Genomic DNA, 24406 nt, shown 5'->3' with positions numbered 1-24406 from the left:
ATATAGAAAGTATGCCCTCCCCCTCAAAAAAACACACACAACGTTTGTGCATGTGGAAAAGTTTATGAGTATAGGAAAAGAAATGCCCAAAGAAGCCTACCAAGGATAAAGCATGCTTATTTTATTTCAAGAGGCAAAGAAAATCAAGGGTAGTGTGTCAGCTGGAAAAAATGGAAATTGGCCTGAGTGAGCCTATGCAGTTTATAGACAACCGTAATTGTAGTATAGTATCTTAGCATCCGTGCAGTGAAGTCCCCAACACTGTTCTTCTGCCACCTCCATATCCAGGGCTTGCATCGTTTGTAACTCGTGTCTTTGAAGCTAAAGATAATGGATTTGGGCTGAAGAAAAAAAATCTAATCTTGACTAATCCATCAAGGACTCTCTTGGCTGCGAAGGCTGAGAGTTCCTTACAACGTAAAGTATTCTAGATTGAGGTGTGTGTGTGTGTGTGTGTGTGTGTGTGTGTGTGTGTGTGTGTGTGTGTGTGTGTGTGTGTGGGCAATGTTCAGTAATGTGTGCAGAGCTCTAGTTGTCCACTCCAAAATGCCCCTTGCACATCCTGTGCTGCTCACGCAGCTTTGGCATTTGAGCTACAGAGTTCAATATACGAACTGGAGCCACTGGATCACACCTGTGTTGACTCCAGTGATGGAAACATTCTTTGTATCCAGCTGATAGCCAGAAAATGAAACATCCCCAATCCCTGTCTGCAACAGATGTCAACGCTATTAACCAGGTGTCTGGAAACAAACATTCCAGTGTTGCCACTAAAATCTCATTTCTATAGTACATTTGTCTTTGATAAAAGCAGCACTGTGTATGAAATAGAAATGCCCAATATTAATATTTAAAAAATAGATTCCATTTTCAAAAGCACACAGTTATATGCATGATAGATTATACAAATGATTTTTTCCCTTCCGAACAAATCTCTGAGCAAGCTTCATCACTTATAATCATAGAAACATTATAGTTACAAAAACGTTTTGTTGTTATTTGGTTAAATGCCAGAGAAGAGGGCCACACTAAATATGGAACAAAGGGAATAAAAGAAGAGAAGAAACAAAAAAGCAGAGAAATTGCTCCTGTGGAAAGTACTTGATACTATTATATAGACCTCGCCGCCGAAGAAGCATCAACAAAATACATAGGGGCAGTATTCTGGAATAAAACTACTTTTTCCACTGTACCATTTTTTGTTTTGTTATTTAGTTAGGGACTTGATGTTCAAAAGACTGCTATTTCAACAGTTTATGCTACCAGAAAGGAAGAAGAAGAGAGCCAAACTAATCTGTAGTCGACTACGACTGTCCTATGAATATCAAGTGAGGAGACATAAGGAGGTGCTTGGTGGCTGTTCCCTAAGGTCTCAAATTTTGGAGCTTTTTTTTCTTCCTGTGCAATGGAAAGGATAACTAATAGCCAGTCTTAGAGATTAAGAAATATGAAAGAAATATAAGGCAAGTGGCATTCTTTACAGTCAAAACTGTTCTTTACAGTTATTCAGGCATGTCAGAACTGAGGAGAGATTAGGAGTCAAAATGAGTCCTCATCAGAGAAAGAGAACTCACAAATCCCAGAGATGAATGATCATCTGTGAAAGCATGTGAATGCTTTTAAGTAACATAACACTCTTCAGTAGGGTTGCCAGCTCCAAGTTGGGAAATTCCTGGAGATCTGGAGAGTGAAACCTGGAGAAAGTGGGGTTTGGGAAGGAAAAGGACCTTGTCATGGCATAATTCCATAGAGTTCACCCCCCAAAGTAGCCATTTTCTCCAGGTGAACTGATCTCCGTGGCCTGGAGACCAGTTGTAATTCCGGGAGATCTCCATCCACTACCTGGAGGCTGGCAACCCTACTTTCAGCAAGGATGATGATATTGTACTTTGCATTCCTTTATTTGAATAGGTTGTTCTGGGTCTAAAGATTATTTTAATCATATATTTAACATTTATGCTTTCGGATGATCTTGAGCCAGTAAGACTAATTACCTCACAGTCTTATTGTAATGGTTAAAGGCAAAGAGAAAAACAAGTGTGATGTTACCCTGGACTCTTTGGAAAGAGAGAGATTAAAATGTTATAAGGATGTGTATATATAATTTACATTTTTGAGTTCTGGAAATGTGTTATATTGTTACTCGTCTTGGGTTTAAAGAGAGAAGGTGAGACATAAATGCTTTACATAAATAAATAAATATAACTCTAAACAATACATACAACCATCATCAGGGATTAATTTTTGATTGACTTCCAGAGTAAATCGGTATGGATCCATCAAAATCTTTCAACAGAAGTTACACCAATTGCAGTTCCACCAAGTGCTTCAGATTTCTCACATTCAAAGCCCAAATGTAACTCCTCCACTTCTCTTTCTTCCATATGGCATTGCAATTACAGTATGGATTGTAACAAGGCCTATTCCAGCCAGCTCCCCACTCCCTCACCCCCGCATTCAATCTCATCCAATTCCCCTGCTCAGTGTGGCTTTTGTCCGTACGGGCCATATGAGCCCCAGCATAGCTTTTTTGAGTTGTCCTCCGTTTTTTAGCAGTGGAACAGCTGATTGGATCCATCCACTAAGCTTTTACACAGGAAATCCCATAATGTGTTCTATTATTTTAATTAACATATATTGCTGCTATAGGTGGTGAATATACATATAGTTATCCCATACAGAGATTCCGCTACAAAATTACCTGACAGAATACCATTTTTCAAATTTTACCCACAGTTCCTTCACACATTTCTTCCACACTAGTTATCATTATTTTAAAATAATTGATTTAATGAAAGGCTTTACAAGTAGTGAAAAATACAAACTGCGCAAATGATCCCTTGAGCCTGATGCAGATGCCACAAACCAGCATGGGAGGTCTGCAGCAGCAGTCTGGACTAGACTGGGAACAAACTTCAATCCAATAAGCTTTTCCTGCCTTTCACAGCATTTCCCTGAAATGCTGGGAGTTAAGGGGCTCTCATGGCCAAATGCCATGTGGCAGAGTCTATGGGATGGTGGTGACTTGGGTGTTAGTCTATGGAAGACAGGATACGTTGAAGGTGACTCATGACCCTTGCAGCAAGAAATCCAAGCTCTCTTGAGTAAATAGGTCTTTATTGAGATATCACAGGCTTCTCGGTACATATGTCCATAGGTTATATAGAAGCAATTAAAAGCGTCTGGCTGTACACAGGTCTGTTGTTAAGAATGACGCAGTGAGCATAGGTTACATTATATCAACCCTTTCACATGTTCCCCCCCCCCCACCGGCCCTCCTGGCTGAACACAACCAGTAGCGGGACGGAAGGCACTGTCCCAAGGCCGCTGCGGCGAGCCATCTGAGATAAGGGCTCACTCATCTCGGGATCTGGAAAGCAACAGGGAGCAGGTGCAAGAGGCTATTGCAACATATCATACATGGAATAACAATATGGAAGGACAGTGGGCAACAGACCAGACATTGGGTGAAATCCTCTATCTCCCTACTGAGTTAGGATCCAACCCAGTGATTGGACATGCAGATCTAAATATACAGCATCTTTTAGCTTATTACTGTACAATATGTATTATGAGCTTTCATCAGCATTGCAATCTAGATGTAAATATGTAACACCAGTTATTTTCCCAAGTTTGTAGTCAAATAAAAAGTTGCACATGGATATTTGTGGACAAGGGTCCGGATCCACTAAACTCTCAGTGGAGACTACACATTCAACGGGGACAGGAATCCATCCTTCATTTGTATGCTGCTAGTATTTCTCAAATGACCTACAGTCCAACTGTAAGGTAGAGTATGATAATTACAAATAATATTTCCTTCTTTATTGTACTGCTTGTGCTGCAAATCTATCCAAAATGCCGTAGGGGTTTTAGAGGAAGTGGGATAGAGAAAAGAGCTCCTGTACAGAGGCAACAATATAAATATGGGTCATTAATCATTTTTCCCTATAATTCAGTTTAATTTGACTATTGTACATTATAGTCAGAAAACAAAACATACACTTGATCATGACTGTAATTCAATCTCTGAATTATTGTCATGTGTTACAGTAAATGAATTATTTTTATGACTTTTTAAAAAAGTCACTTTACCATATTTTATTTTTGTATACAAAGGAATAAACCCCCAAGGCACAGGAAAAAGCAACTTATCTACATCACCAAAGATCTGTGGCTTTTGAGAGAGTCATTAAGTAACCAGAGAATTTCACTCTGAAGTACTGAACATTCTATTTAGTTCACTAATATGGCCAGTTGCTTTTCTGGATTTATTTACTAGATAAAAAAATACATTGGACAAGATTAATACTATTTGCTTACAACAGGATACGATGTAGCCCTGGAACCCTCACCCCATGGGGAGCCTATTTTGAACCCCCATTTTGGTTATAACATGGGCTTAGGGATAAAAAATGGACTCTGCATCCTGCTAAAGTTAAGCTAACGGCAGTGGCAGTGAACCATGCTGAGGGCAAGGCGGTGAGTCGTTAAGCAGCAAAGGAATGCAGACCCGAGCCCATCTCAGGCTGATTAAACCAGAGAGACATTCTCCGAAAGACTTTGGAGCTTCCTTCCCAAATAATTTGACCCTAATGAATGACCCGGGTTTCCAAGAAAATGAGCAATGGTCTGACCCCAGCTAGTTCCTCCCCTTATCTTAGTGACTGTACAGGAAGATTTCTTGTTATTCACCCAGCCTTAGGTTTCCATCCAAACCTCCTCTAGGAAGCATTTTTAACTTTTATGCAAACCAGGAAAACTCTCTTTTCAATATCAGCTTCTCACTTTAAATTTGGGCAATTCTCCAGAATGAGTTTTTCTGATAGTCTATGCAAAGCAGGATCTAGCAGCCTTCTCACTGCCCCATGACCCTCTGAGAGACAGCCATCTGTCACTTCCAGTCTTCTGTACACTTATCATTGCCCCACTTTATGACCAGCACATCCCAGCTCCTGCACACCTGTACTATAAGTATAGGCCACAAATCCGTAATACTTTGCAGCAGTTTTTTCCATCTACTGCACCTGTGTGGCACAGGTTCCACGGAAACACAAGGTGGTCTCTGTACCCCACTCATCTGCTTTACATAGCAGGACTCTACAGGATTTCTACCCTCTGCAGGACAAGTCATATGCTTTCATTTGCCCGTCCCCCTAATTGTTTATTGTTTAGGTGTTAAGTTTGCATTTTTACTCTGCATGTGTGTGTTTGCAGGCATGTTCTTTGAACCTCCCCACTCTGATATGAAGCTCTGCCCAGATCTGAAACCCTGGTATACATAGGAAGGATCCCATAATTTGCCCAGCTACAAGTGTCTGTATTTGACAGGCTGAAAAGGGGAATAGTCAAGAAGCAGACGGTAACAACAACAGACCACTTTTTTTTTGAGAACTAAAATATAAGAAAATTACTTTACACGCTAAATCAATTCAGGGGTTTCTTTTATTTAGGAAGATGTTTTCATATGTTTCAGATTTAACTTTTATATAGTATTTACATTTGTTTGTTTGTATACTTCTATACAGGGCTTTTTTGTGATGGTACTACTGAATAGAGATGAACAATATGAACAAAAAAAGCCACAAACAGCCCAATCTGCTGTTCGCAAATGAGCTGTTCATGAGGCCCCATTCTAAATAAACAGGTGGTCATTGCAAGCCTCATTTGTTGCTGTTCGTTGCTGTTCACCAAGCCAGACAGTCTGGCACCTGCAATCAATTCCCTTGGCAACTTAGGCAGGGATTGTCTGAACTCTGTTTGAACTCCTGCTGTTGCCCTGAAAACCTCAATCTAAGCCCAATTTAGCTTGATAGGCAGGTCTTCCTACCAAGTGTGGAGCTCCAAATTTGTTACAAGAGAGCAAAGAGCAGGGGGGAGGGGGGCTCCCAGCTCTGGCTTAGTTTGCAGACAGTAGAGAGGGAGAAAGTTGCTGTTGGCATTTTGATAGAGAGAGTGCATTGGAGCTTGAATTTTCTTTGTGTGTGGTGGGATAGGGATCTACCCTTCAAGTTCCAGGGCTGCTGCCAGGCTCTGGGCCAAGCTATTATTTATTATTGGTACCTTTCTGACTGCCTGCTCAGGTAAGGTTTCTGGGAGTGGTGCAGTAGGGATCTATCCCTTCAAGTTCCAGGGCTGCTGCTAGGCTCTGGGGCCAAGCTATTATTTATTATTGGTACTTTTCCTGGTGCCTGCTCAGGTCAGGTTTCTGGGAGTGGTGCAGTAGGGAGCTTGACTTGGATGATGGCTGGAGGAGAGCCTGCTGGCCCCCACGAACAGCCAACCACGAACATGTTCGCGAACAGGGCCATGTTCGTGGTTGTTCTTGAGTCCCTGTTCATGGATGGCAATGAACAACAAACATCATGTTCGTTGGTTTTTTTTCTGGTTGTGCTCATCTCTACTACTGAGCACTGGCATGGCACCTTTTTCAAGTCCTGATTCTTTCCCAAGTCCTGATTCTTGCATATCAGTGCACCTCACTCAGGGAGAGAAGGAGAGAGTGGACTCTCAGGGCCAAGTTACAAGTGACGAATGACCCTTGAACAGCAAGTGAACAGACTCACATGCATTCCTCCCTGTTCACTTGCACTCCACTCGATCACATAGTGGAGCGCAAGTGGAGCACAAGTGAAAAGGGAGGAATACGTGTGAGTCTGTTCACTTGCCGTTCAAGTGTCATTCGTCACTTGTAGCTTGGCCCTCAGGAACAGCCTAGTAGGGATCTACAGAGGGAAGATGGAATTGGTGGAAATCTGAACACCCTTATGCAGGAGCACCAGCATCTTTTTTTTTTGTGGACAATACAGGCACTGCTTATAACCTTTGGCTTCTAAATTGAAATCATCTTACTGAGATACTATCCGCTGTGCTAGCTAGAAACATCCCAACAGTCATAACACCATGCCAGTTGAAAAAACAAATTTTCATACTCTACACATTTTTATTAACTTAAGATTTAGACACAAAACCGATCCAACAATCCAGATTCTATACTTAAAATCAATCTACTATTTTGAACCCGTTCCATGTTTCTTGTAATTTGGCTAATATATAATTTAAACTTTTATTGTTTAGTAAGAAAACTATCATTTATCATTTATTATTACTTTCAATAAGAAAATTATGATTTTGCACCCAGAGTACCACTAACGTACTTATATTTAAATGAATAAAAGCCTGCACCCCCCCCCAAACCCCTGCAGTTTCCTAAATACACAAAATAAAACAGAGAGACCATCGTCATGATTTTCCTCTACATAATTTGAAAGTTAATCAAAGAAATGCATACACAAAGTAAAATAATTGTTAGAAGCTGCTTTGGCTTCAAGAGGAAGGGTAGGACATAAATCTTAAATGAATAACTAGCATGTGATCAAGTAAAAAGATCTTTGATGACTAATGGTGCCATTCTAAGCAGAGTTACACCTTTCTAAATTCACAGGCTTAGAAGGATGTAATTCTGCTTAAGACTGCACTGTAAGAGAGGAATCCTAAACAGGTCTACTCAGAATCTTACACAGATCTATTCAGTGGGCCTTATGTGTGTGCTGTCAGGTTATAACTGACTTATGGCAACCTTAGCAAGGTGCTGTCAAGGCAAGTGAGAAGCAGAGGTAGTTTGCCATTGCTTTCCTCTCCAGAGTCTTTCTTGGTAGTCTCCTATCCAAGTACCAACCCTGCTTAGCTTCCGAGATTTGATAAGATCAGACTATACCATACTGCCTTCCCTCCTCAGTGGGCCTTTCTCCCACTAAAATGTTCTTAGAATGACACCGAAATGATCTATAAACTCAACGTGACTGCATCTGAACACCAATCATACACCTAGTAGTCAAGTGGTCTCTGCATGCGGATATTTAAGAGAATTGAGAATTGAGATCACTCGGTTACAAAGCAGATGCTCCTGCAAACTTGGGGGAGCCCCAGGTTTCCAGAAAAATCAGAAAACCTATAAAAATACACTGGGGGGGTTAACCCCCCCCCAATACATTACCACTGTCTACATTTGTGCAGTTGCCATCTTCCCTGCCTTCAGACGGAGCAGCCAGGCAAAACCATGTACAGCCAACAGTCAGCAGCAGCATGAGGCATTGGGGGAGGGGCTTCTACGAATGGCCTGGGGACTTTTAAAGGGGCCACCCAGGCTGGGGGATACCACCGCTGCCACCTCTACCTCCACTGAGGTGCCAAATATGGTGGGCAGGGGGCGTCCCTGATGCTGCAGCTACTGCACCAGCAAAGCTCAGAGGGATCACTCAGGCTGAGGTGGGGGGAAACACCACTGCCAGCACCGCCTCTGTTGAGGTGATGAACATGGAGTCGTGCAGGAGGAAGTTAGGGAGGGAGCTGTTGCTACTGCCCAGTTCAGCATTGGGCTTGCTGGGGGAAAACCCACTATCTCCATTGAGGCAGCAAGGCTAGAATCGGCTTGGCTGGAGGGGAAATTCCCTCCCTGAGATTCTCATGGGGGATGCCTTTTGTAATCTCTACAAAGTAACTTTATTAGAAAATAAAGTGGGCTTCCTCATCTTTCCATTTGAATCATATTTGTCCCAGTAGTAACTGGCTTCCTACATTGACAGATGAGTTCTACACAGGCTCATAATGTTTCTGGCCATGTGCATTCTCACAATGATGCATAGGAATTGTAACATGAGAAAAGGTAGGTGATAGCATGTTGCTTAAGCACTTGGGCCACACTGCCATGATTATGATTACACTAATGCGCTGCAGGCCAAGTTGGGCCATTGTCCTGCAAGTTACATAACTATTCCCAAGACCTCAGTTATCAGAAACGAAGATCAGGTTCTCATCCAGAACAAAAAAAGGTAATAATAATTAGATTTCAAGAATGTACTCAAGAGTAGATATAGTCTCAGTTTCCTGGTCTGATAAATGCCACAATCATTTATCATTATTAATTTTGTGCAGGGGAAGTTTCTCATTAAGACTTTCTGATTCATAATAAAAAAATAGTATTACAAGCTGTGAAAGTTTGCATTATGACCCAATTATATGTATACTTTGTCAGCATTCCTTGTTTCAAAATACAGCTACTAGGGCAATCTTGTTAACTATGGTTAACATTAATGAAGACAAAATTAAAGTACACAATCAGGGAAGTGGAAATTTCACATAGCAGAGAGGAGGAGGATGTGAGCTAAGCCACGGCATGCTCCCAGTCTTTGTCAGAAGATTTGAAATCTTATGACTGCTTAAATCTGACCCACCCACCGATTACCAGACAAGTTGATTCAAAAAATCCTTTTCTCTCTTAGATTGCTATACACCTTCTTTTTCTTCCTTCCTTAATTCCATACCTTGTCCTTCTGGAGTTTCACCAAAGGGATTCACTTCAACTTGAGTGGCATCAATTTTCAGGAAAAGATTATACAGCTTTTTAATTTGATCGGCAGCCTACATTTGGGAGGAAAAAAGAAGGGAATGTGTGTGATTACTCAAAAAAGAAATTGAGAAAAAAGAAAAGAATTATCCTAAATTTAAAGTAACTAAAGCAGCTTTTATTTTTGGCATCAGACAAGCCCAACAAGTTAATGTTCCTTGATTCTATATCCTTGATTCTATATACAAGTCTATGTTCCTTGGTCATTCTATATATTGTTTGCAAACCACTGACCAATGGCATCACCCAAAAGTATTGAACGCTACTTCAAAACATTGTTGAACACTGCATAAAGACTCCCTTCTTCACAGTGTGCTAAATAGGGCTCTGCAGTAAGGGAGAGTAGCATCATTAATTCAAACAAACTTAATTTAAGCACAATGAACCAAGTTTGAGAGTTCATAATGAATACATTATGCTGATATTGAAGTTAAAGTGATTACCTTAATGAGGCTAAATTCAGAAACTGTGAAGCAATATTCAGCTGACAAATGCAGATTAGTTGCAGAATTTGTTTGGAAAACATGTAAGCCCTCCCTTCTGACATCAAAATGTTACTTTCATTGCCAAAACAAGTTGAAAAATTGGGTTATTTGTTCTCAAAACTCGGTGCTGTTCGTTTTCCTTTAAGCATTACGGATGCAAGAGAGCTGCTAAACAACCACTGCATGTTCACTTAATTAGAGAATAATATGATTTGTGTGTGTTTTTAAAGGGAAAAGGGGAGATCAGCGCTTGAAAGGAACACTCATGATCTGTTTGGCCTTTTAAGTTTCCCCTTCCTCTTACCACACCCGAGCAGAACCACAAGTGACAAAAGGCACAGATTGGACACTTGTCAGCTTCCCTCAAGTTTTGATGGGAAATGTAGGCATCCTGGTCTCGCAGCTTCGCTCTCTGACTGCTGTCCAGTGGACTTTTCAACTGTCACTTGTCCAACATTCCGCCAAGCTGCCTACATTTCTCATCAAAACTTGAGGGAAGCTGACAAGTGTCCAATCTGTGCCTTTTGTCACTTGTGGTTCTGCTCTCAGTGCTGGAGTGTGGCAATACAGCAGTTCTTCCCCAGCTGAGCTCTATAATTAAGTCTAACAAGCCATACTAAATGGTTTTTCCTGCCTTCCTAACTTTTTCAAGGTTGGGGGAAGAATGTTGACTTAGGATTCAATTACTCAGAAGTTGGAGTTTCATGAACGCAGTTCGTGTTCTTTCTCCCCTTTAAGACTCAGATGTGTCAGGGGCTCAATTCTGATCAGGACTGTAGCATGAAAGGATGAAGGATTTAAGCCTGCCCACACTCTGTGTCATTTTATTGACCCCAAACAACTCCAGTCTGTACTTGGGTGCCCTAAGGGATCATCTTCCAATATTTTTACAGTTATTTTAGTAAGTCATTGAGTTACTGAAGGACTGCCTACTCCTTTATGAACCTAGATGAGCACTACGGTCATCTTCTGAGGCCCTGATTCAGGTGCCCTCGTGTTCTGAGATTAGTCAGGTGGCAACCCAGGAGAGGGCCTTCTTAGTCATGGCCCCAAACCTCTGGAATTCTCACCCCAGGGAAATCCGCCCCCCCCCATTTCATTGATTTGGATCTGGGTTTCAAGGAAACAAAAAAAATCAACATCTCTGAAATCTGGGTCTCTAGGTAAGAGTCTAATCTTGGTTCAGCAAGATTAGAGAATCCTGAATTTATTTGGCCATTATTCCCTATGGGGAAAACTACCCAGGGGATGGAATTTTCAAACAAATGCCACAAAATTTGTAGGGAATCTATTCCTTCATATTCTCTAAAGATGTTCCAAGTAGAAGGAATATTGGACCCTAGAGTCCAATTCTATGGGCCCCTGAAGATTGAAACTCTCCATTGTTTCCTATAACGGGGAAAAATACCAAGCTGGCTCTCAGGCATAAACATAAAGGGGCAAGGCAACCACTGGCCAAAGGCACAGTCCCAACACAAGCTAAACCAAGAGAAAGCCCAGCAGAACCGAACTGAAGCAAGAGAACAGAATCTGTCCAGAACCAAACTGAAGCAAGGGGACCAACATTACACCAGAGAATCAGGTCAAACTAGCAAATTCCACCCAAACCAAATTGAAACAAGGGATGGTTGCCGTGGATTTTCTGGGCTGTATAGCCATGGTCTTGGCATTGTAGTTCCTGACGTTTCGCCAGCAGCTGTGACCACAGCTATACAGCCTGGAAAATCCACAACAACCATCATTCTCCAGCCATGAAAGCCTTCGACAATACATTGAAACAAGGGACATTGTGGCAAGCCCAACAGAACCAGTGTCACTTACAGAAGCCAGGCAGAAGCCAGGGCCAATGGGAGAGCATCACAGAACAGATCCCAGCAAGTACCCACATCATAAGCCGCATAGCACCAGAATCTCCAAGCAAAAGGCAATGGCAAGCAAACAGTTGTAACTTAGTATAAGATGGATCATTCTTGGCCTCAGAAAGTAAGAGAGAAGTGTAATTTTGGTGAACTCGAATTCTTCTCTCTCTAGTGTCTGCAGTCTGATGCTCTGCAGCCTACACTGCCACCCTCACTGCCTCAGAGAAGCCTCAAGACAGAATTGCAGGCTACAGCAGCCCTTCATCACCGGCCATCACTGGCCATCCTGTTTCCTCCCACCCCTGTAATGAAGGGAGTTAACATTACATACAAGAACAGACAGCAAACAACCAAATCTTACAAGTTAACACAGGAACTCAAAGCACCCCCCCCAATGCCACTTAATTAAAAACAGTGAATAACTGAGCTTGAAGCTTAGAATATCCCCTCTTCCTCCCTTTACTTAACCCCTCCCCAAACCAACACAAGGCCAGCCAACACCCCTTTCCCCAAAGACAGGAAAGAAGAGTCTTAGGAGACTCAAAAAGCAGGTGGCCCTTCTCAGGCAGGAAGCACAGCAGCAGTAAGACCCAGCAGCAGGGCAGGCAGGTAAATCCAGTAATCCAAGGCAAAGAGAGCAGGCCAGAGCAAGCAAGAGCACCCAGCAGCCACAGCCTTCCCACAGTCTCCGATCCACAAAAAATGGAGCCTGCTCTGAGCCAAGCCTGCTTTTTTAACTCCTCGTAGGCAGTTTGAAAAATGTTCTTGCCTATTCAAAATTCCCTGCTGACCAGATAAGGAGAGTTCCTGCACCGATTGGCTACTCGCTCCCTTCCCTGCCTCACTCCCCCCCTCCTCCCCTTCTGCTGCTGGAAAGCCTGGGAAGATTCAGGATTGCTCAGCTCTAGTTGCTTGTTGGGAGAACCCTGCACATTACTCATGTTAACACCACATCCTTCTGGAAAAGACTTACAGGCGGGATGGTTGGGAGACAAGGCTCTTTCTTATGCCCCATACGTGATACCTTAGTTAGCTGCACACATTACCACTTGTGCCTACTATGATGTAATCCATTCCACAGGTGCTTGATACAACCCTCTCGACTTCAGTCAATTTTGTGAACTTAGAAAGCTGCCAGAGTCTTTTCAAAATGATCCAATTCTTATTTGAATTAATGTCTTAGTAAAATCCAACACATTGAATTTGAAGAAAACCCATGACATTAACCTAGATACTAAAACTAAATTCAGTGTTGGTCTCTCTACATTAATTATTGGAGAGAATCAAGATAATAATGTAACAATTTAATAAAAATTTAAAAACAAAACTGTGAACAAGTAGGAAATAAGCAGAGTGTATCAAAATTGATCACAATGACTTTGTGGCATGTTAGACACCAGAATTTTATTGTAGTACCAGAATTCTTCTGGTATTTACATAATGGGGAATATAAATGATTATGATAAAACCAAATTAAATAGACCTTTGATTGTATTGATGTAGCCATTATGTTTCTATGCTCCAGTAAATCACACCGAAAAGGTTATAGCACATGGGAAGAAATGTATTAGGCTGTTGTTTGGTTAAGCAGTTTGTGCATTGTGCTAATAATTAAGTGCTAGAACATGCAAATCTGGAAAGATTTAATAATAATTCTCTCTCATTAAAGATACTGCTAAATCTTCAAATGGGTGTTAATCATCTTAATGATTATGCATTTGTTAATTATACAGTTGGGATAAAAATTAATTAGAAGTGGTGTATTAAAAATTCAGAGGTTTTATAAAAGTGGCATTTTGATGATACGAGAAATTCTGTGCAAAAACAGTTTATCATTTCTTTCTCCCTGACAGCAACAAGAGAAAGATTAAGTTAGTTATGAAATGAATCACTCAGACATGGTAGCTTGAAACTTCACGTTCCATTTTAGTACTCTGAAAACAACCCCTAGAAGAGAAAAATGCATACTGAGAAGCCATATTTGGTTCTCTGTTCATGTTTTTTTAGATCAAGCTTTTATTTTCCATTGATTTTTTAAAGTAGAAAAATTGCAGAAAAGCATTCTGTTAGCACAGCACAGAGCCATTAAATCCATGTTTTAATGCTTTCCAGCTGACTTAAAGAAGATGCAGACATCATACAGATAATACAGGAGCAAGCTTCTCCCCCTTTTTGGTCTCCCAACTAAGACATGCTGACTACATATTATTCTTTTGAAAACCGAATGGACATGGCAATCTCCTCCAATGCTTTCGTTTGCAAGATTAGTTTCCTAGAGGCAACAATTAACATTTCCTTTAGCATCCAAAGAATAAGATACTACTGGTTAATGTAGTGGGGTTATGGTCAATATAGGCGGGAGTTCCTAAAAAAAGGAGTTGCTAAAGGCAAAAACTGCAAACAGTATCAATGAGAAAGAAAATAGGAGACATCTAAAGAAGCCAATGGGGATGCATAAAAAGCCACGGGATTGGGAAACAGGAGAGACAGGCCACTAGGGGCAATTAGAGATAAGGAGCCCAGACATGTAGGGACAAGCAAGCTAAAGTACAAAGTCACAACGGTTGTTAAGAACAAGAAAGGGGGCTTTTATAGGTATTTATGAAGGAAGAGGAAGGAAATTGTGGGTTCATTGCTTAGTGAGGATGCTGAAATCTTAACATGTAACAAAGAGTAGGTAAAACTGGTCAACTTCCATTTTGTTTCTGCCTTCTTCCTAATGGGGAATTGCACACAACTTCACAAAAGTAGCATGAATAGTCAGGGAACAGGACTGCATCACAAGACTGCTAAGGAGTTAGTCAGGGAATGCCTATTTTAAATACAATCCAGTTCTCTGGGCTGGATAAATTGTATCCTAGGACCTAAAGGAATATGCTAGTGTATTCTGATGTACTAGGTTTTATTGGAGGTAATAGAGGTTTTTTGAGAAACCCTGGAGGACTGGTGAGGTACCACAGAATGCTGTCCTAGTTTTTAGAAATGAGTGAAAGAAAGATCTGGAAAGCTACAGACACCTGAATCTGTATTCGATATCAGGGAATATTGCAAAAAGATTATAAAGGATCAATATGTAATCAACTTAAAAACCTGGTCTAATCCTATCTTTGTTTTTGATTGGGTCACTAGCTTAATGGGTCATGGGAATGCTATGGGCATTCTATGGCTTGATTTGTGCGAAGCACGTGACAAAGTCCCTATTGGTTAACAAACTGATTAAATGTGAACTACATGATAGTACTGTCAGTTGGTTTCACAGATGATTGGAGAACAATGACTATCACTCCACAGGACTTTGTCCTAGGTACATGAATTTCCACGCTATACAGCTAAATGTGGTGCCTTCCATAGAGACAGACAAGATGGGCTGCTGTGTTCATCTGTCTGTAGCAATAGAAAAGAACAAGAGTCTAGTAACATCTATAAGACTAACAATATTTGTGGTAGGGTTTGAGCTTTCGTGAGTCACAGCTCACTTCTTCAGATATCTGAGGATGCTACATCCAAAGAGCATCACCCCTGTAAAATCAGACACACAAACCAAGGAAGACTTTGGATGGCCACTTTACAGCTTGGAGGACTCTCACTTCTAGAACTGGCAATTCCAGCAAGCAGTTCAAGACTTAATGACCTACTATATTGCTTTCAAAAAGTGAAAAGGTTATTTTCAGTAAATAAATATTTTCATCTTGGCTTCACATTTCCATTGCAGGCGTTTGAAATAGCTGCTTTAAATCCCAGCTGCAGTACGCGTCATGCCCGGTGCTTAGACAAGAATTCACCTGACCATCTGCAAAATACTCTGCCCTTGTTTCCTTTCTCCTAACTCACCCATTACATGCCTCTAAAAGTTCCCTAAACACCATGGGAGTTATGCACAGAAAAGGGCTGCTTATGTTTGAAGACCACTACACTTTTGTGAAATTTACCTGCTGTCGCAGAGGTCCCTTGAATCCTAGATTTTCAGCCATCTTGAGCGCTTGTGTATCTCGCACACCTTCAAAAATATCTATTTCCTCCTGTGATAACACAGAGCATAAAACAGGTCTAAGATATTGGGCCTGAAGACAGATTTATAACTTCAGTAAGTACAAAAAAGTGCTTTAATACATATATATTTGCAAATTAGTTGTTAAAATGTGGAAAATTGCCAAAATTCTGAGGCTACAGCAAGGCTGCCCATAGGGTATGTTATAATTACCATGCCACCTCTGAAAAGACTCCCTCCAAAAGCTATGTAATTCTTCAGGGTGGCATGCTGACAAGACAATCTGACACCACTTTTCACTTTTAATTACTGTACAGATGGTGTGGATGAATACTTAGTCTGGTGATTTTTATGACTTCTTTTGGCAAATGTCCAAAGCCACAGTGGCACTGCCCAGTAATATTTCTAGGTTTATGGACATTTCAAACGTGCATTCAAATATTGTTGCAGAATTGTACATATGTGTACTAGTTCTCTGAAGGTACAAACTGCTTCCTTGTTGTTAATTTGTCTCATTATTAATTCTTTAACGCTGTAGCGATTATTAGGTCATAATTTACTCGACCGTTTCAGCAGAGTAATATGAAATAATAGCTCGCTCTAAAGACAGAAAAAGAATAGTAGTAGTAATTCATAACGGGGAAACCATTTGTATTGCTTATCACTGATAAATATGTTACTGGCACAGGAGAAAAATGGTCACTTGCTGAGGGAATAGGGATTCATTTACAGATCAACAGAACCAAGTTGTAGATTGTTTGAGAAGACTCTATCGCTACAGGCAATACAGGCCACTGAAATGCTTGAAACTCCCCAGCCCTCCTCCCCCCCCTGCAAAAAAAATTCCTGGTTACAGAAAAAGGTATCCCTAGCATACCAGATTTCTTGAAGCGATAAGGTTTTTTCCCTGATCGTGTGTGGAATTCAGATCTTCCAAACCCAGACAGCACCCTGCAGTTGGGCAAAATCAACAGCTGCCCACACACATGCTTTCTCTCTGGTAGCCTCCACCTAATGGAATGGCCTGCTTGAGGTGGTCAGGAAAGCTCTCACTCTCCCAGCTTTCCACAAACTATGCAAAACTGAATTATTCAGGAGGGCTTCCTACCCAGGTTACAGGCCTGTGAGTAAGATGCTTTAGTAGGAACTAAACGCTACACTATCGGGTACTGTCTGCTGATATAAATATGTACCTACTAGGGAGTTTCCATGTTGCTGAACATGTCATGGAAATTAGTATGCCTTGTTTCAGATAATTTCATCTCTGTGCTTGGCTTTACACTTGTTTAAAATTTTTCTGCCTCTATTCCCTTTTGTATCTGTTTCCAAAATGTCCTAATGTTGTTCGTTATTGTACTTTGTTCAGTGAATGTCTTAGCTGTCTGTTATACCGTATTTTCACTTGCACTGTGTAATCCACTGTGGATTTCAGTGAGAAAGGTGGACTACTACTACTACTACTACTACTAGTAGTAGTAGTAGTAGTAGTAGTAGTAGTAGTAGCAGTAGTAGTATGTAGCCTGAAGTGGAAAAATCTAGGAAAATATTTGCCACTGAAGTCTGACTGTATAAAATGGTCCTAACACATGAAGGTTGCTAAGATAGTAAAAGCAGCATACATTTGCCTTGACTTCACTCATGCTCCCACCTCCCCTGCAGAAATCCAGCAGTTATTATGGCCTGCACTGTGGTGAGCGCAATGTCAGGAAACAAGACAAGATGTCCATGTACATGCATCATGAATACGGTAGAAGACAGAGTCAGGATACAGGATGATCCTGACAGGCTGGAAAACTGAGCTAAAATAAATAATATGAATTTCAAAAGAGAGAAATGTAAAGTTCCTTCCTCGGGAGGCAGTGGGCTCTCCTTCTTTGGAAGTTTTTAAGCAGAGGCTAGATGGCCATCTGACAGCAATGTTGATTCTGTGAACCTAGGCAGATCATGAGAGGGAGGGCAGGAAGGGTTATATCAGTGCTTAGTTCTCGTGGCTGCTTCTTACATGCCCAGGGTAATGCCAATCACCACCTTGGGGTCAAGTAGCAATTTTCCTCAGGCCAGTTTGGCTAGGGATCCTGATGGTGTTTTGCCATCTTCTAGGCATGGAGCAAGAGTCACTGGGTGTACGTGGGGGAAGAGGAGGTAGTTGTGAATTTCCTGTATTGTGCTGGGGGTTGGACTAGATGACCCTGGAGGTACCTTCCAACCCTATGAGTCTATGAGACTAATTGTTGTTGTTAATAAACCATCTGGAAATACTAGTTGATGTACCCTAATTAACCACAGTTAGAAGACTGGCCCTTATTCATACAATCACAATAACAATTGTTAGCTTAAGTAAAACATGTTTTTTCACGATGCATGAAACAAGCTATAGTTTGCCAGTGAAAGCTTAGATGGCAGTCATACTTTATTAAAATGAATGTGATTAGTAATTTCAATACCTTGAAGATGAGCTCTGGGCTTTTAGCTGCCACTTCTTCAATGTCAACCCCACCTTCTGGGCTGCCAACCAGAACAGGTCCATTGCAAGCTCTATCCATTAATATTGCAAAATAAGTTTCTCTTGAAATATTCAGTGCTTCTGCCACCATAACCTGTATTTGGCAACATATGATTAGTAAGTCATGGCTGTCAATAGCCAACAGCGATAAGAAGAGCATCTGGCAGGTTATACATTCATTTTTTCAAGTGGATATGACCAAGATATGACCATTATGCAGAGGTAACACACTGAACTATAACAAATGTAACAAAGAGGTTAGACTAACATTTTAAAATCCATCATTTCTTTTCTCTTGTCACAAAAGAAAATCAATAATTTAATTAGATTATAGATATCATACAGCTCCTTTTAATTTAATATCCCATGGAATTATAAAAAAGCACTCACAATACTGATTTAAGTATTTAGGGGGAAAAACTCCTCTTTACTAGAAGGGAAAAAACCCTTCTACTACAAATATGCGACACATATTTTCACATTAACCTTAATATATAACTAACAAACTTACCTTAATCCTATTCGTTTTTTGTTACTTTTACAAAGCAAGGAAATAAAAATAAGAGAAAAGAAATTAAAATCAAGATTGATTTTTTTTCAACATCTGAGGAGGATAGAAAAATACTTTCTCTTATTTTTTATTTTAAATATATGCTGTTAGCCATATGGTGGCTCTAGAAGTGACTTAAACAGAAGTGATAATCCACAAAACAACAAAAACAATAAAAATGCCAGCAAAAGTCATGACTTAAAACCAGCAGATTACTAGAAATGTTACTATTATAGTTCCACGTAAAACTAGATCCAATGGAGCATTTCTGGAGACAGAAATGACTTTCTTGCCTCTCCCCTCTTGCAGCAGACCAAAATGTTCCCTGAACTGCCGCTCTAGGGGTCCCCTGTCCCCCAAGAAGAACATTTCAGCAGCAAGGTGAGAAAGCTGTGCTCTGCAGGTGGAAATCCTTCCACCTGCGGAAATGATCTACTGGATTCAAGCCATTATCTAAGAAGAAAATTATGCAGATGAATGTGAGTGACATACAGTTCCCTGGTTTTGTCTTCACAGTCATTAAATGTGGATTAGAGCCACCATTCCTCAGACGAAGTGAGCTGTGCCTCAGGAAAGTTTATACCCTACCACAAATTTTGTTAGTCTTAAAGGAGCCACTGGACTCTTGCTCTTTTCTACTGCTACAGACAGACTAATACAGCTACTCATCTTGATCTAACTCCTCAGATAAACATCCTGAAATTAGAGGAAATCCCTTCTTTTAACATCTTCCCTTTTATGAATACATTTAGCTTTCCAAGATGCAGAAAGGGTTAACTATAAAGTGATCTTCAAAAAGCTATTGATCAAACTAATTATTTTAATGGGCAATAAATACCAGCAGTTTAAAACCATAATAATGAGTTTGGCATAAAAACCATGCACTTTAACTCACACTAAAAAACATACTCTACCAAGCTCTGTAACATTTATTGTTGTCAACTCCATGTACAATTTTCAGATTAAAAATATCATGCAGCTGAGAAGGTTGTTTTTGTTGATATTTAGTATATCAACAAATTTAAACAGGATTTGAAATCCAGGTGCATTGTACCCGTCTCATACTTGATGCTATTGATGTAATAAACTCTGAAATGATGCACGGGTCAGTCCGATTAACAGAGAGATTCATAAAAGAGGCGATGCATGTTCAAATATCCTGGGTCAAAACTGTGTTGGGATTTAATTGCAAAACTGGGTCTAGAAACAAACTGGCAACCTGCAGTCTTGTAACATGGGAGTGATGCAGTTACTATGGCATGTCCAACATTTGTATCACACAAAGGATTTGGGACCAGTTTCAGTTGAAGTTTCTGAGAAGCACCACTTAAAGCACAAAAAGCACTGATGTGAACAAAACATGGATGGGAGCAAATGGCTCAGACCCATAGCTGGCCTTCATTAATAAATATAGCAGCAATATATCCAAATGAGGCCAGACCTCTTTCTACAGCTCCAGCCAAATGGCATGTACATGCTGGGAGCAGCGACATCATGGATGGGGAGGATCTGCCCACCCAAGACAGGAAAAGTTTCCTCTCTCTACTCTAAGTAAATCATTACCCTCTCAAACATTTTGCCATGGTCACAATTCACAGGCCTCTGCCCCAGTTACAGCCTTGAGCTGGCCCACCAACAAAAGTTGGCCACGAAAGGTGTTTGAGCATCCAAAGATAAGGCTGGATCTAATGGGCTGGATCTAAAAGATCTACTCATTTAGGAGTACTGCTACCTCACCAGGAGGCAAACAATCTCTGTGTTTTGTGCAAATTGGGTTTTAGTTTAATTAGGTTCATCCAGCCCATTATGACCTTCTAGGCTTATCCGTTGTCCTATCTGACTTAGAGGAAAGAGAACAGAATGGACTGTCATCAGAATACTATAAGAACACTGATAGTATTTCAACTCCACATTCCCTTAAGATTTCACTGCCAGTTCCATTAGATGTCAAAAAGCATGGGGGACAAAAGAGAGCCCTGAAGAGCCCCACAGCATAGAAAGCAGAGCTAAAGTTGCCCAGCAGTGAACCACTAAGGAGTTATGCCTCTCTGTCCTGGAAGACTGTCCAGAACAGTCAATGTTGTTGAAAGTCAGCTGAATTTGGCTCTTTGTAATTGCGCTTTTCCATATTCTGTTTATTGCTAAAAAGGCCACAAGAATTCCACCAGAGCTGAAATAAGAGACTTGAAATTTAAAAGGGGTTAACTCATAACTGAGTTGGAAAAGCAGCAGCAGTTTTGTCTTACCTTCGGAAGATTCTGCCCGCTACGTTTTCTCTTGCTTCAAACGCTTGCCACAGAGCGAGAGGAAGCAGAGAAGTATTAAGTTGTTTAAGCAAGATAAATGGCAATATTCTATCAACTTTAATATTTAAAACAGGGTTTCTGCAGCTTGGGGACATACACAAATACACTCTGTCTACTCAGACTGGCAGCAGCTCTCCAGGGTTTTAAGCAGAGGTCTTCTGCATCAACTACTGCCTGATCCTTTTAACTGGAGATGTCAAGGATTGAACTTGGGACCTTCTACATGTCCAGCAGGTGCTCTACTATTGAGTCACACAGCCCCTCCTCTGCAAAAACACAAATGCATTTTCACCGGCTGTTCCACAGAGGCAGAACTTGGATACTCTAAAACATTTGACCATTGTCTGGAAGCATTTTAGGCCCACTTGTTTGGACTGGCTGTCTTAAGCCACCACAGATCCACGGGAGAGGATGCAGAAAGTATCTGTATTAATTGTATTTCTTTTGCTAATTGACCCAAGCCTTCAAGTTGGGCTATGAGTTTTAAGATGGGAAAGAACTGGCAAAACTCTACTGTAATGAAGGCTCCTGTTAGATCAACTATCTACCATTAAAGGAAAGTTTAATTAATCAAAAACAAGTTCTTAATTCAAAAATTAGTAAGGTTTAATTCTTCTACCGTTTGGAGAAAAGGGGTGACAGCAGGTTCTGATAAGCAGAAACTGTCATTGCAGATAAGCAAACTCTTCAAATGATGTCAAAAGATAATTTTATGTAAACCTATAAAATAGCTTCTAAAGGTGCAAGGGAGAGCTCTGTTTATTTATGACAGATTGATCTTGCACCAATATTTTACTTATTACTGCAGGGAAAAGAGAATCTTTATTTTCCAGGAGGACCCATTTTTTGATAAGGACACATCTCTACTATGGATTTAGCCATGATGTTTCAAATTCTCTTCCAACCATTCATTCTGAACCCCGGGGATTGTAGTTTCATGGGCTTGCTGATAATCCTTTATTTGAGATTTCTGTTATGTGAAGTCAGAACTCCCAGGATTCTTCAGAGGATATGGGGTGAGGGTGGGACAGCCTTGTGAAAATGTATGTGAGTTGAATACAGTAGCTGTTCCTTATATTTTCTTTTTCTCTCTAAAAATGTTCACTGCATGGTGAGTTCATAATATCTGGCATTGCTCTTAAAGAACTTCTGGGCTCCAAATTCACTATATGGGATTAGTCCAGGAGTGTATTGCATTTTTAGCACCTGCTATATTTGTACCCCTGTGTGTTCCAGCTGAGTATCAGAGAAGCTCAGAGAAGAAAAGAGAAGCTCAGAGAAGTATCAGAGAAGCTCAGAGAAGAAAAGAGATGGGGGGAAGCAGAAGAAAAACACACTGAGGACTTCAGGAGAATGATGGGAAAGAAGAGGTAGAATAACTGTTCATCATGGATGAATCTAAATGAGTTTACAGTCAGTGGACAGCAAACTACTATTAGAAAGAGGTTTACATTCTCTCTTCTGATAATGGGACAAAAGAGTTGTCCTGATTCCATGCATGAAATCAATCCCTCCCAAAGATATGGGACCATACAGCAATAATGCCAACCATTATCCTATTTGTAGTGTGGTCCCTCATAAATCGAGCTATTCTGCACTGTGCTCCTGAGATAAATTCTCCTTTAGGACTAAATATTTGTATCTGTTCCAGCTGGAATTTATCCTTTGACCACACTTTTCCAGATGTGACTTTTCTAGGGCAGCAGACCTTCCTATCAGTAGCATAAACTCCTCAACTGATATATTCCAATGATTGTATTTAGCCTTTTTGCAGCTGCATTACACTGGGGGCTCATGATCACCTTGAGATGTTTTCAGCTTTTTCGACCCAACAAAAAGGCTTAATAATTTCACAAACAACTTGCCACTGGTCTTGATATCATTTGTAAATTTCCCTAACTTGATCCTACATCTCTCAATCATTTCCTACCTGAATGAGTCTCTAATTAAAAACAAAACAAAAACCACCCATGCGTTTGGGTGATTTAAGCATCCTCCCAACTGTGCAGTAATGGCTCATGAATAAGTGGCTTCCATGCGGCTGGGAGAACATTGAAAGGGTACCTCGATGTTCACTTACTGGAATAATTTACTTTGAACATACTGTTCTTTCATTTCCTATTGATTTTTGAAGAAAAGCACAAGCCTGATTTTCAAGCTTATCCAATCTCAAAATGTATGTGCAATACTTCAGTTGCAAGAAAGCAACTTTTCTCTGTCAATGCACAGAAGATAATTTAAATAACAACTGGAAAGATTTTAGACAATTTAAAAAAGATGGACACAGTGTTCATATGCTTAAAACATTCTGACGTAAATCCTGAGTTCATGCACAGCCGATCCACTACAATCAGTAAGATTTGCTATGCGTATCATTCAATGAACTGGGTGCCACCTCTGATACAATGTTTGGAAGAATGCTGTCTTCTTATCTGCATTATGTCAGGCATAATTTAGTTAGATGTTCCCAGCATTTCTTTTATATTATGTATTGCCACTGATTTTTATATGCCAAGCCGCACTAAGAAAGTTCAAAGATGTAATCTCATTGCACTGACTCAATGCTTCTTTAGTCCACTCCCAGATTCCTAGCTGCTACACACTGGTAAGAAAAGGCCAGAGAATTGAGAGCCTTCTGTACTGTAGTTGTGCTGTTGAGATAACATTCAATGGGTTAGACCCATGGCCCAACAAGCACAATGCTGTCCACTTTCACCAGCAATAGTACTCCAAGATCTCAGGCAGATATCTTTCCTAGCTCTGCTAACTGAAATAATTTAAGTAGGAATGTAATGAATTTAACATTGGATTTTCTGAATACATGTACTATAGCTATACCATTGATCTATGAGCTTTGGGAAATAACTTCAAACTTAGAAAGACTTTCAGGAGTAACTCAAAGAAAAAATTGATCAAGTTTGAAATTGGAAAATTAAATTCTAGGGATTTTAGGAAAGGTGTTGAAAATAAGACAACAGAATGATAAATCCCCGTGTATAACTCAATGGTGCAACCACATTTAGAATACTGCATATTGTGATCACTCTATTGCACAAAGCGGAAAAGGTGTGGAAAAGGGTAACCTTAGCAATGAGGAAATTCTAAAGGGCTTTGGCTGTTTAGTTTAGAAACAACTAAGATGAGGTTTGCAATGGTTCTGTTTTTAAAAAACCTATGCCTTTAGTCCTTTAGTTTAGCTCCTCCTTACGTTACCTTGAACTTTTACCTCAGGAGGGCTCTGAATACTGCACCCTGAAAAAATTCAGAAATACCAGAATTCGGAAATATCAAGCCGCTTCGGAAGTCTGG

The 24406-nt window shown here is 40.5% G+C and overlaps 1 protein-coding gene across 2 annotated transcripts in view; it reads right to left on the bottom strand.

Annotated features, from left to right (window-relative positions):
• The window catches only part of SUCLG2 (succinate-CoA ligase GDP-forming subunit beta), a 275276-nt gene that overhangs the window by 107180 nt on the left and 143690 nt on the right, over positions 1-24406 (bottom strand). For both annotated transcript variants that reach the window (XM_054978337.1, XM_054978338.1), the window contains exons 5-7: positions 18183-18335; positions 15680-15769; positions 9324-9420 (exon numbers count right to left, since the gene is read on the bottom strand). In XM_054978337.1, coding sequence (XP_054834312.1) covers positions 9324-9420; positions 15680-15769; positions 18183-18335 — 340 coding nt within the window. The remainder of the gene's footprint in view (positions 1-9323; positions 9421-15679; positions 15770-18182; positions 18336-24406) is intronic.

The sequence above is a fragment of the Eublepharis macularius genome, chromosome 4, assembly GCF_028583425.1.
Source record: "Eublepharis macularius isolate TG4126 chromosome 4, MPM_Emac_v1.0, whole genome shotgun sequence".
NCBI lineage: Eukaryota > Metazoa > Chordata > Lepidosauria > Squamata > Eublepharidae > Eublepharis > Eublepharis macularius.
Note: the sequence above shows the minus strand (reverse complement) of the source record. Positions and strands in the feature narration are given on the sequence as shown.